A 14,342-nucleotide genomic window follows, 5' to 3' on the forward strand; every position below is an offset into this window, starting at 1 on the left:
TCTATTTCCTGCTCTTGGTTTTATTTTATTTTTTTCTGTGAAAGTAATTTTATTTCATAATGAAAACATCGGGTTTGTGGTGTTGATATGATATTAAAGTGAGTATAACTTTTTAATTTGGTCCATTCATATCTAGTGTCTGCTTTGTCCTGACAGACACACAAGGCTCGTTGCATTTTTATTTTTATTACTAGTGTAAAGAAACATTGGTAAATAACATCTGTGCATAAAAAATGCTATTTTTTTCCCAAGTGCTGAAAATGACTTCTGCAATTGCTGCATTCGGATTTTGCTCCCTTTCACCAGATATATCTCAAACACCACCATGTAATGCAGAAAACTGGACAGAGTACACCACAAATATTTTTGTTTGCCATTTGATACCCAGCATAAAGTGTGTTTTGGATTGTGTAATCTTCCCTGGCTTTACTTTTAACATTTTTAAATGGAAAGTTAATTCTATTATACAAGATATAGACATTGGCCGGATTTACTAAGCAGTGCTATGCCATAAGACAGCTTGCAGTGCTGAAAGGTGTCGTATGGCAAAGCACCACTTAGTAAATATAGACCATAGTTTTCCGATGACTAAGTTTCAAGGCGGCAGGTGTACAATACTGCTTTGCATGCTTTGTATACCTTCCATATGCAGTGGTAACATATTCACTTAGCAAACGTAAACACTATTTCTTCCTCATGTTTTAGCACATTTGACCTTCTCATCTTAATCTATATTCTCACGTTCTTAAACCATTTCATCTGCTGATTGGCCACAATGCTGATTACGTTTGTGTCAGTCTTGTATACTATTCGATGAGGTGAATGTAATGATTTCACAGGTCTTGTTAATGTCTTTTCTTGTGTAGATGATTCTCAAAGGCAGCAGGGAGCGTAGCACAGGGGCCACCGGGGTGAATTCTGATTCCTCCCGCTCTCATGCCATCATTCAGATCCAGATAAAGGATGCAGCAAACAGGAAGCTTGGAAGGTGAGAAGCCAACTGTCCAAGCTTGGTCATTACGTGGAGCCCAATTGGCTATCATTAACCCGGCATCATGCATACATGTGGTTGAAATGCATGCTAAGTAGAAGGCAAAAGTCCAGGCACTCGGTCTTCAAAATAAGTAGTTTAATACAGCAGAAAAATCCAGATTTTTCTGCTGTATTAAACTACTTATTTTGAAGACCGAGTGCCTGGACTTTTGCCTTCTACATGTGATTCCTTGGGGACATTGCAGGACTGCCCCCTTTTGTCCGTGGGCACCGGCAGGTGATATCTTCTCATACAGTAATTTTGTGTGCCAGACTACCTATTACCATTGAAATGCATGCTAAAACATTTCTATTCTGATCTTGAATATCAGTAAATCTAACTTCTTCAGTTCTGGGTGGGGGCAGCATTTTATACATTGCCTATATTGGAGTGCTCTCATTACATATGTAGTGTGAAAGGCTTTTCCGATCTAACAAAATTAATTGTATATAATTTAGTTTGTTCTTAAACTGACTAAAGTATTATGGTCACTCTTTAAGTGGAGGATTGCTTTTACTTAAAAGACAGATCCACTGGGAACATAAAGCCTGGATCCCCGCTGTTCCCAGGCAGATCCACTGGGAATATGAAGCCTGGATCCCCGCTGTTCCCAGGCAGATCCACTGGGAATATGAAGCCTGGATACCCACTGTTCCCAGGCAGATCCACTGGGAACATGAAGCCTGGATCCCCACTGTTCCCAGGCAGATCCACTGGGAACATGAAGCCTGGATCCCCGCTGTTCCCAGGCAGATCCACTGGGATCATGAAGCCTGGATCCCCACTGTTCCCAGGCAGATCCACTGGGAACATGAAGCCTGGATCCCCGCTGTTCCCAGGCAGATCCACTGGGAACATGAAGCCTGGATCCCCGCTGTTCCCAGGCAGATCCACTGGGAACATGAAGCCTGGATCCCCGCTGTTCCCAGGCAGATCCACTTGGAACATGAAGCCTGGATCCCCGCTGTTCCCAGGCTGATCCACTGGGAACATGAAGCCTGGATCCCCGCTGTTCCCAGGCAGATCCACTGGGAACATGAAGCCTGGATCCCCGCTGTTCCCAGGCAGATCCACTGGGAACATGAAGCCTGGGTCCCCCGGAGGTTTGAGTGGTGCTGGGGGTGACCTGTTGGGTCACAGGCACATCCTCTGTAACCCTGCTCTGCTGCTGGTTCTAGGGCAATGACAGGCAGGGACTTCCTGCCTTTTAAACCCTGCTCAATGAGGAGTTTACTTGACACCGCTTAGGAGATCTGACAGGGTATGGTATCCTGAGCCTGAACAGAGAACTCTTCACTCTCTCACAGGGATCAATATTTAAATGCATTGTTTTCCTTTCTTCATTGCTGATGGGTCTCTCCAATTCTGATGGGAAATAAACAACCTAGTCTTATTGCAGGAGTGGCCAACTCCAGTTCTCAAGGGCCACCAACAGGTCAGGTTTTCAGGATATCCCTGCTTCAGCACAGGTGTCTCAATCAGTGGTTCAGTCATTGACTCAGCCACCTGTGCGGAAGCCGGGATATCCTGAGAACCTGACCTGTTTGTTGGTAGCCCTTGAGGACTGGAGTTGGTCACACCTGTCTTAGTGCATAGAATCCATCTAGAGCGTTAGAACTCACATTATAATACAGTGACTGCACAGAGTTTAACTGTCTGTTTCACCAAAGTAGAGAAAAAACAAATGTGATACCAATGTCAACTTAAAAACAGCAATCCCTTTTCAGCTACAGAGGACCATTCCAGTTCCAATTCTGTTCCCAATTTAAAAAAAAAAAAAAAGTGCTAATTTAGTAATGATTGCGACTTTAAAACAGCCGCCCGTGCTGCTCGTGTTTTTTAAAATACAACTTAAGTCAGGTTGTCCCTTGGAGCCGATCCGCACTCCCCCCAATTTTCAGGGACCCCGAGTTCCTGAGGTATATTGGCAGTTTTGCCCAGTGGAGACCACAGGGATGAGCCTCACTGCGGTGGCAGCCAACCTTCCAATGACTTTGTGGCTAACATTGCGGCTCTACTGGCGACCCCACTGTTACATTTCTAGATTTATTTTCATGTGTGTGTCGGATATCGACAAAAAAAACCCCCCGTCAAATATATTGGGAACCAGAGATCGGTGGACTGCTGATTCAGGTAACATAAACAAATGTACACGGACCCAAGAAGAAACAGAATCCCAGTATTGACAGCACTCAGTTCCCTGTGATGTAGGTGATTAAAACAACTTTAATTGTAACAACATAACATATATAAATGTCAAGGCTTTATAAGTGACTGAATGTGTATGTCACAAATGACGCGTCACAGATTAAAAGTGGATTGCCCAAAAGATGTCCGCCTCAAGCGGAGATTGTGAGATGCTGCAGTGCTCTAGATCAGCACTTGGAGTGCTTGATCAGTTTATGAGCTATGTGAGGCGAAGATTCATCTGACAGAATCTGTCATCTATCTTGTAAACCTAAAGGTAGCAATAATAGGCAATAACTCTTATGGGTGCAAGGATATGCATATATCTCTGTTAAGCCGTTGGTACAGCTGTGGTGCATTTATGGACATAGAGCATACTTTGGCAATCTTTGGCTGTACTAGTAAGCCTTAATCCGCTATACGTAGCCGGAGCAGCAATATCCATGAGTGGCACCTGTGATCAGTTATCCCTGATTGTGCGTGGGCAAATGTATCTAGTGTCCCCATGTACTGTAATCAAGCAATGGAGATATTACCAGCTGCTGTAATGCCTTTGGCTATTGTTAGCCCAGAATATCCTTAATGAGCTCTATCTGGTATATACAGTGCTTATGGCGCTGTTAGTGTTCCCGTGTCTCTGCATATTTAGCCAAATACGGTAGCCGAGCAATGGAGATATTACCAGCTGCTGTATTGCCTTGCCCTTACTGAGATTTATCTGGTAGATAGAGCGCTTATGGCACTTTCAGCGTTCCCAAGGCATGGCATAGTTAGCCGTCATCCAGGACATAACTGGATCTCCCTGCTGTGATTATCAGTGCACCCGATCGTATATCTGTATGTAGCGAGACCAAGCCGGGAATCGTGCAGACCCCAATTGGGTGGCTGCTACCTTAAAGTAAGTATATAATGAGGCAAACATGAGGAACGTGAACTTATGATAACTATTCTCGTATCCCGGTTCCCCCTAGAAATAAGCAGAGTCTAAAAACAAGAGTACAAAATATCGCTTGTATGTGTGTACTGGAGGATTGGATTTATGTTCACCCTGGTTACGGTCTAACTACTGTACCTCTGACGTCATATCTATTGGACATCGCTAGCTTGCCGACATACGTTTCGCTTGGACGCTTTATCAATGCAATCTTTTGGGCAATCCACTTTTAATCTTTGAAGCGTCATTTGCGACATACAGTCAGTCAGTCACTTATAAAGCTTTGACATTTATATATTTTTTTTTATGTTGCTACAATTAAAGTTGTTTTAACCACCTACACTTCTCATCTACATCACAGGGAACTGAGTGCTGTCAATGCTGGGATTCTGTTTCTTCTTGGGTCCGTATACTTTGTTACCCAGAGCAGCACCTTCCCTTGTCATTGTATACAGGGTGTAGCGAGGGTTCCCTGTTTCCCTTTCCCTGGTCTTCTAACATAAACAAATGACAAACAAAGTTGGGATTGCAGCTTGCACTCTAAGAATATTTCTGTGTTTTGCAGGATGTCATTCATTGATTTAGCTGGCAGTGAGAGGGCATCTGATGCCAGAGAATCTGATAAACAAACCAAAATCGAAGGTGCAGAAATAAATCAGAGTCTTCTTGCTGTAAGTTTCTAAATCCTCTCTTTGTTCCCTTAGGTTTGTACTGTAGATGCTTTGTCTCTGGAACTCCGATAATGACACATTTTAGCAGGGTCATATGGCCATATATCGTCACCAAATAATACACACATTATTAATTAATAATGAGATATTGTAGTGAATTTAGCCAGTATATGCTTTGGATGCTTAGCAGTGCAATCTTTCCATTCCATTAGTTTTCTACCTATTTGAATTTACCGACCTCGTGAGGATCTACTTCCAACAGGTTGAGGATAGTACTTAACCTCCGTGTCTTATTAAGGGAATCTGAACTTTTATACGTTGGAGGTGGTTTAGACTTTAAACTTTTACATCGAACTTGACTGCAAATAAGAATCACTTGGCCCACCTAGTCTGACCATTGTGAGTGGCTTTCTTGTATTTTAGGAATACAATGCAGATTATGTTATGCTAATTTATGTCAAATAGGCAAACTGGAAGCACAAATATGCCTAACTGGGTTTTTAAACAAGGTCTCCACATCTACGACTAATGATGCTTTACAGGATTGCGTTTCGTACATATATTGTTGTATTGATCTTTTAGCTGAAAGAGTGTATCCGTGCACTGGACCAGGAGCAAGCTCATACTCCCTTCCGACAAAGCAAACTTACTCAGGTAAATGCATTCGGACCCTCATGCTGGGGGTCTTACACTGAATGATTTGTTAGCGGCATGCAGTCACATCCTACGTTCTGATCCATACCTAAAGTTTGCCACATTCATTTTTAAAGGCTATTTTTAAATACAAACATATGCTCTGTAAACATAAGACTGATCCCGTAAAAACTTTTACATGATTAATATTAAGTTGATATCGCAGAAGTTGCCTCCTGACATAAAAGGACACCTGTGTTATAACACAATCACCGACCCATGAGTTACCTTGTTGGTTGCTTTCCTCCGGTGTATTTTACACTTTTTGTTTTATGCAATATTATTTGTACTTGTAAGGCAGCGGAATTCTTTCCTACCCGACTGTACAGTAGAGAGACATCTGACACATTTACTGTAGATAAATATGTAAAAAACAAGAAACTAAGAAGTCCAGAGCAACATCCAATGTGACAAATATATACTTTTACACTATGAGTCGTACGCTGTCTTTTTTCTTTTCATGTTTCCATCTGTCATGTTGAGCCATCACATCTGACGAGCAGCAAACCATAGCTTTGTCAGGTTTATTTAACCCATTTTCCACGTTTTATCAATTGATATCACATTGGTTGCACTTTATAAGAGTAATCCATTTCTATATTGTGTTTACTCTGTGACATATCACTGAATTTACTTCACTTGAATATATGTGTTTGTTATCACACTTACCCAATTTATTCGCAGTTATACTTTTGTAAATATCTAATACAGTCTGAATGAACCATTTATATGGATACGCTGGTTTACAAACAGACTTACAAAGAAGATTAGCTATAGATTCCATGGTAACCGCATAATATGAAATGGTTTTTGCAGACATGAAAAGTTGATATTTATTTTTTTTAAACGTTTACTTGTTGGGTTTTATAATGGTGTCCGTTACACCGATAGATCCTGTTACACATGTCACTGTCATTAGTTCACTTTGCTCCTGGAAGGGGCTGCCCCTTTCATGCAGCCGGCTAAAAAATCTCCAAGGATTTCCTATAGAAGAGATCATACACATGATGTGACCATTTGAACGTTCAATGCCAGAGACGCCGGAACAAGTACTTTATTGTCATTTATTTCCAGCATGCATCAATAACACTGTATTATATACATGTAAGGTGTTTATATGTGAATGGTCATGTTAAATCTACACTACCTGTGTGATACCAGTTATTTTTCCCCTCCGCAGGTATTGAAGGACTCTTTTATCGGAAACTCCAAGACATGTATGATAGCTAATGTATCGCCAAGTCACATCGCAACTGAACACACACTAAATACCTTGCGCTATGCAGACAGGTGAGTGGGGAAAGCATAAAAAAGCAAAAAATAATAAGCAATAAATAATGTTTGTTTAATGAGATAATATGATACAATTACTTATAATGCGGTTTTGATTTCGTTAAAAAAGTCCTTTCTTTTTGATCAGTAAAAAAAAAATGCACGGCCTTTAGACCAGTCCATCTGAATCTGATGGTGGTAGAATCGAATGTAAGCCACAGTACTGACCTTGCTCTTGTGAGGGTCTTGTGGCAGTAAATCAATTGTTTCCTTTATTGTTTTATTTTTTACAACAAATGATGCATATAGTATACCAGAGACTTTAAAACACAGGCCTGTGTTTCTATTAGAGCAAAAAGCCCCACGCTGAATCTAGGGCTCCAAATATCATGACATTCACTAAAAATCCCTATTGCTGCTCCAAAACTTCCCGCGATCGACAGGGCAAACGTAACCAGAAAAAAGAAGAAAGAAGCGCAACAAGGGATAGGGGAAGTAAAAAGTAATTTATAGATAAAAGTAGCAGTATATTAAAAACTCATATAGTTTTTAAAAAAGCGACACACCCGCTGTCTCCATCACAGTATAACAGTGTCTGGCTGATAAGTGTTCTATTTCTGGCGGTGAGGATCCAGCACAAACAACTGCTTAACCCAGTCTCTTGTAGGGCGGATAGTCGGCAACCTCGTGGAGACACTGGTTAGGCAATGTCACTGCGTGGTAATTCGATGGCAATGGTGCATTTCACGTCATATGCGTCGTCAGGGGGCGAAAAGGGTAGGTGCTGTCTAATTACCACGCAGTGACATCGCCTAACCAGTGTCTCCACGAGGTTGCCGATTATCCGCCCTACAAGAGACTTGGTTAAGCAGTTGTTTGTGTGGTTCTGTGTTAGATCCTCACCGCCAGAAATAGAACACTTATCAGCCAGACACTGTTATACTGTGATGGAGACAGCGGGTGTGTCGCTTTTTTCAAAACTATATGTGAGTTTTTAATATATTGCTTTTTTTGTCCATACATTACTTTCTACTTCCCCTATCCCTCGTTGCACTTCTTTCTTGTTTTTCTCTGTTTTCTATTAACCATCTTAATAGACTAATAGATATTATATATCTATATATTGTGTGTTTAAAAAAAATATATATAAACATTCTGAAGATATTGATCAATCTGTACTATATGATATTTTCTGTAATGGCATGCACCGTTGCACAGTAATTAGATTATTTTCGTATATAATTTGAAAAGGGTTTTTTTTTATTTTTGTCTTCTACTATACCAAGAATCAAAATGTCTTGAGCTTGTAAAAAAATAAAATAAAATCTGTGTATTTAATTAAAGATCAATAATATTCTTGGAGGGAAAAAAAGATATTCTCTCAAGGACAACATAACTTGTGCTTAATTTGGTGCAATATAAAGCATTATATACCATTGCAACAAAAAAATCCTGTTGTGTTAATGGTGAGCACATCTGTTTATCTTGCCTATTAATTTATAGGCATAGTGACCATTTTCAAGCCACTTGAATGCCCGAGTAGGTACAGTCCTGTGTAAGATTGTTTTTCTGTAGCTGTTTGTATGTCCCGATGCCCCACTAAGGTAACTGACCTTGAACTTTCATATGGATTTTTGCATCATGTTTAACTTCTTGGCATTATAGTTCTATGGCATGAGTTGGTAGTGTTCTTAGCTGTTTACCATACACTTATCCTTTTCAGGGTTAAAGAGTTGAAAAAGAGAATGAAATGCACTACACCTTGTTCCAATCGTGCCCGGGCTACTACCTGCTTATCTCCAAAACGTATGCAGAGCTCGCCCTCTGTGCTCGGAGAAAAAATCTCACCAAAGAAAGTAAAACTGGGATTACAGAACACTTTTACCTCAAATCCAGCAAAATTCAAGCCATACCCATCTGTCTTCCACCCCACCAATATTCCTCTCTCATCCACTCCAAAAGCTTACACAAAGTCGCATGCTTTGAAGGGAAATCCCAGCCAAGCTTGGCTCAATCACACCACTCCAGTTAAGGGAATTATAAGACCGGGAAACGGTGGGGGGAAGAAGAAGAGCGAAGATCTAGCATTACATGATAAAAACCCTACATCCAAGACTCTTGCTAGCAATAATACATCTGAGGCAGGAGAAATTAACCTAGGAGATAATTTTACACGTTACCTGCAGCCTTCAAAATTCTACAAAATACAAGCTGTACAACCAGTGCAGAAGCAAATCGTTTCAAGAGCTGGATTGTTTTTTGGAGACCGGATTAATAACTCATCCTCTGGTAGTGATCACGGTCCTAGCAACAGACCGACAAGCCTTAATTTGGAATGTTGGACAAGCAACCTTCCACATCAGAAGGAAAGGGAGCAACATTTGCGGTGTTACCACCAGCAGTTTCAACAACCACCTATTCTCCAACAGAAATTGCAATATCAACCATTAGAAAAATGTTTAGACCGATATAAACCACAAGAGATTAGAGTGGATAGCAGCAGCCCGAAGTCTCCCTCATATTCACAGGTTGAAGAGAAATTGCACCTTGAAGACCTCGATGACAGTGATTTTAGTGAAGACTCTTTTTCATATGCATCCAACCAAAAGAAGAAAGGAAGGAAAGAAGAATTCTGTGAAAGGCTTTCATTTTTTCTTCACCAGAGATCACCAGAAGCAGAGATTGGAAAGTCAACAGAACAGGAGCAAGCACTGTCCTTTAATTGTAGAGAAGCACCAGATTACAACCAAAGTGATAGCTGGAGATGTGTAAATGGTTCTGCTTTTTCAAGAAGCAAAGAACCAGTGGAACACAGGGACCACACTGAGAACCCCGTTTTCTGGAGCTCAGGAGAAGATCCCAGTAGTGCAAGCGGTTCATCAAAAAGCAATAATACACCTGAAAAACCTTATTCTTCTCAGGAGGACTTAACAAGTCAGTTGAAGAAAATAAAGTATACATCAACTACTCACAGACATGAGAAGGAAAGCTGTGTTTATCCTAATGTTTGCTCTTTATTACAGGAACACGGTGATCAATCTGCTCCTACTACAACCGATTCTGGAGCAGCACTAACAGATACAACTATGGGAAAAGTGCAAAGCTTACAAGAAAGAAATGTTGAACATTATGATGAAGCTGCAAGCACATCCTCAGACTCTGCCTCTGGACTGATGGCCCCTCTTAGTGTGTCTCTTCTCCAGGATAACTGGTCAGTGGAATCAGGCCTCGGCCGTGTGGATCAAGAGTTACAAACAAGGTCAGAGGATAGTGCAAATAATTTTAATTTGGATGACACCTGGGAACTAGATGCACAACGGGTTCCTGTTCATGAAAGACCTACTCGAAAGAACATGTCGCAGATTGTCAAACAGATGCTTAGATATGACGAAGCTTTAAATCTGCAGAATTCCCCTCACAGGGAAAAGGAGTGGCTTCCACAGGCATGCAATGGCTCAAATTGCTATAATAGTTCATTAGGTTCATCACCATCCTGCAACCAAGAGGTGCTAGATGATAAAGGCTCTGCTAGAGAGCCTAATTTAAAGGCATCGCCACAGTCCAGGCCAAGTGATTCCTTAAGTATTAGGGATGCTACTTTAGACTTTGCCATACCTAGATATAATGAGCACCAGATTAGTGAATACTATGATGCTGATACAGAGGAGAGCATAATTGGTATGAAGCCGGAGGAACTTGAGAGAAGAGAACCCAATAATTCTCCCGAGAACGCAGTGTCTCACAGAGATGGTAAAAACAAAAGCATTTTGAATGTTTCACCAGTGGACCTTTGTAAAAATAACACAAATGTACGACATAAAAGCAGCAATCGTCCTGGGGAGGGTCACTTTTGGCAACCAGAGCCCAATCTCAGCAGTGTAGAGATTCAATGTTTTGAAGACTCATTCAAGTTACCCTTTGAAGCCAGTGAATTGGAGCGTCTTAAAACGAAACTCATTAAATGTATATTTTCCCCGAGAAGTGTCAAAGAAGAACAGATCTCAAGCTGTGCTGACACATTGCCTCAGAAGAGCCCTAGAAGCACGGCATCTGTATGCAGCCAGACAAGTATCGCAGATCTGTTGAGCCGACAAGCGAGCGCCCGTGAAAGAACACAGTACGTTATTACAAATTACTATTGCAAGCTACTTTTTAAGGTGTAGAAATTTACAAGAATGATAACTACTTAAAATACAGATAGAGCAGATGTTATTGCATCAAAAAACGCATTTACTATTGCTTCTGGAAAATGATGCTCGCGTTACCATTTGTTTCAATAGAGCTGCGTTAAATCTTGCATTAAATGATGTGTATGTGTGTTTGTATATATATATATATATATATATATATATATATATATATATATATATATATATATATATATATATATATATATATACAGTGTTCGACAAACCTATACATTTGCTCGCCCTGGGCGAGTGGATTTAACATCGTGGCGAGCTCCTATTGGCCCAAGCAGCACACAAGTGGTACTAGGTGGCGAGTAGATTTTATATATATATATTGACAAAACAGTTAAGTAGGGCTATTGGATGTACTGGTGAACGAAATAATAAAGTGAACAATATGTATAAGGGCAATGAGGGCCACTAAATAATTATGTGCTAAAGTGATAATTTAAATCAATAAAGTGTTCCATACATGTGTAAATTGATAAAGTACTGTACATACAAAAGTGAATGTGTTTCATACCAGTTTAGGTGTGGATAAATAAACGTAAAGTCTGAAATCCAGTTGATGATCTCAATGGAGCAAACTGCAGCTTCAAAGATGAGGTTGCCATATCATAAAAATACCTAAAAGAAAAAAAGAAGCGCAAGCTCCATAACGTAGCTCTGTGACAACAAATGTAATCAAGTTTAAAATGAGACAGTCTCTAGGACCTGCACTCACAAGAGGACAGTGAATAATTTATTTTATTTATAAAATGTTTTACCAGGAAGTAATACATTGAGAGTTACCTCTCGTTTTCAAGTATGATTTAAAAAATAATAGCTATATCTCTGTAGAGGAGACGTCACCGATTTGGAGTGTAGTGTCAGTCCGGTGCCGGTACACGGGGGGTATGCCGTCAGGTCCCGTTGGAATATTTGTCCGAATAGGGCCGTCTCTGGCGATGTGGAGCCCTAGTTGCAGTCCACGGAGTTCCCGGTCGCGACTGTGAGTGGCTGGCAAACGGCAGCTGTAAGGTTCCAGTGCAAGTCCTCCTCATACTAACTCTGTCTCTCAATGGTGATGTCAACACGTCAAAAAAGCAACGTGTTGGTATGAGGAGGAGGACTTCATTGGAACCTTACAGCTGCCGTTTGCCAGCTTTCTCACTGTAGAATGATGGACTTTATAAATTGTTTGGAAATGGCCTTATAACCCTTCCCAGATTGATGGGCAGCAAGAATTGCTTCTCTAAGATCATTGCTGATGTCTTTCCTCCTTGGCATTGTGTTAACACACACCTGAATGCTCCAGACCAGCAAAGTGCTAAAACTTCAGCTTTTATAGAGGTGGTCACATTTGCTGATGATCAATTAATCAAGGGCATTTGATTCGCAGCACCTATCTGCTACTTAGCATCTTAATTCCTATGGAAGCAGTAAGGGTGTACTTAGTTTTTTACACACAGCTTCTCCATTTTGGCTTTATTTTTGTTAAATCATGACACGGTGTAATGTGTCATGTGTTGTTGTTCATTTGAGGTTGTATTTACCTAATTTTAAGACCTGCTAAAGAACAGAGGATTGTTATTATGTCCTGATATGTAAAACCATCCAATTCAAAGAGGATATACTTTCTTTTTCACACAACTGTATATGTGTGTTATACGATACCGTTTGGAATCCGGAATCAAGAGACGGCACACAAGGGGGTATTTGAGAAAAAAAGTGTGTTTAGTGAAAGTGGTACATCATAAACCAACGTTTCGGTCCCTTCCTCAGGGTGATGCAGTCTCTTCTGTCTCTTCTGTATCTGTCTGTCTCCTTTCTGGATTGGCATTACCCTCAGAGAACATAACATAATGTTATCATAATCAGAAACTCACATTATGAGCACTGAGTTAACAGAGCTTAGCGGCTTCCTGTATAGAACCTCTGCAGTAGGGAGATATCCCATGGCTGTAATTCCACCTCCCCCAAATAAAGAGGCATATTTAGTGGAGATTCAGCTTTTAAACAATGTGGTATCGGTAATCTAGTAACTAATTAGCAATAAGTTTAATGATTCATGACACTTCCATGCGTGTGTTTTCTTTCTCCATTCCTGACACCCTATAGTTCGCCTGCCCCCACCCCTTCTGTTTATAATCCTGTGTCTTCTGTCATTGTATGTAATTCAGGCAGCTTGTGGTCCAAGCACACCGTGAGCAGCTGAATGGAATGACCGCTTTGTGCACAGAGGAGAAACTTCTACTTAGCCAGATGCCAAAATTAGTAAGTGCCTTTAAAGCCGTTTTGTGTTGCCCTACACTTGGGCTCTATTACTGGTAAATAATGAGGGATTTCTGCTGTGTATTGCGATCCCTCACTAAGTACACCCAGGTTCGGTTTCTTCTTAAACAGCACACACTTGTTCTCCTCAAATTTGTCCAGCCCAGGCCTACCTGGGTTAGAACAAGACTGACACCAACAGGAAACTGTTGGGGAATTATTCGGGTAATTGCAACGGATGACGTCCCCAGTACTAATTCAGACACCAACTGCCTGTTGATCATCTTGGAAGAAGAAAATGCTTTTCTTTTTTTCCTCTGGAAGAGGGGAGGTGAGGTTACCAGGGTAGGGCCACTGGTGGGGTACCACCAAGGTGGTAATTAACCTATCTCCCCCCTCCCCCGCAAAAGACTGGTCATATTGACCACAGATCCTGCTTTAAAACAATAGGCCAAGAGACACTGGAGAGAGAGAAACACGGAGGCTTCTGTACTATACATTGTAAACGGCTTTTTGGCACAAATTGGAGCACAGAAATCTCTTTAAATGCCGCTTGTATGTGTCTACGTACTAACCGAAAATGTCTCAAGCTGCGCCTTTTAAATGTGAAAATTATGTATTTGTTGTTGTTTCTGTTGGGTGCACAGAAATGGACTGCCCTAGGCATTCAGATGTTAGTGGTATTTACTAAAAAAATAATGTAGATTTAGGATTTAGAAGTACAAAGTGCTAGCACAGAATTACGTTGCTGTGTATCAACCAAAAATGTATGTGACGCAGCACAGATGTTTCATTATAAAGGCTACAAAAAAGTATTGGCTATTATAATATTATTTGTATTAATAACTGATATTTACAAACACTAGTTATAAATAACCCTCCCCCGTCCCCACATAATTCTGTTTTCATTTAAATCGTATCAATTGGGGATTCATAGTGACGCAATGCATTATACTTCCAAACAAATAACTGTCATGTATGAAGCTTTCATACATACAGTATAATGCACGCTTTATTAAGGTTTGTGGTCCCTTTAAGCACTGACATTTTGCCGAGTAAAACATGATTTTGGTACGTGTTTGTATGTTTCATTACATTTTCATTGTCTT

At 40.6% G+C, this 14,342-nt stretch overlaps 1 protein-coding gene across 3 annotated transcripts in view; it reads left to right on the forward strand.

The window, feature by feature from the left end:
• Positions 1 to 14,342, forward strand: part of KIF24 (kinesin family member 24) — a 67,520-nt gene that overhangs the window by 49,568 nt on the left and 3,610 nt on the right. For all 3 annotated transcript variants that reach the window (XM_075582640.1, XM_075582649.1, XM_075582658.1), the window contains 6 exons: positions 867 to 988; positions 4,720 to 4,825; positions 5,408 to 5,479; positions 6,699 to 6,808; positions 8,514 to 10,907; positions 13,143 to 13,236. In XM_075582640.1, coding sequence (XP_075438755.1) covers positions 867 to 988; positions 4,720 to 4,825; positions 5,408 to 5,479; positions 6,699 to 6,808; positions 8,514 to 10,907; positions 13,143 to 13,236 — 2,898 coding nt within the window. The remainder of the gene's footprint in view (positions 1 to 866; positions 989 to 4,719; positions 4,826 to 5,407; positions 5,480 to 6,698; positions 6,809 to 8,513; positions 10,908 to 13,142; positions 13,237 to 14,342) is intronic.

This window comes from Ascaphus truei, chromosome 1 (assembly GCF_040206685.1).
Source record: "Ascaphus truei isolate aAscTru1 chromosome 1, aAscTru1.hap1, whole genome shotgun sequence".
Lineage (NCBI taxonomy): Eukaryota > Metazoa > Chordata > Amphibia > Anura > Ascaphidae > Ascaphus > Ascaphus truei.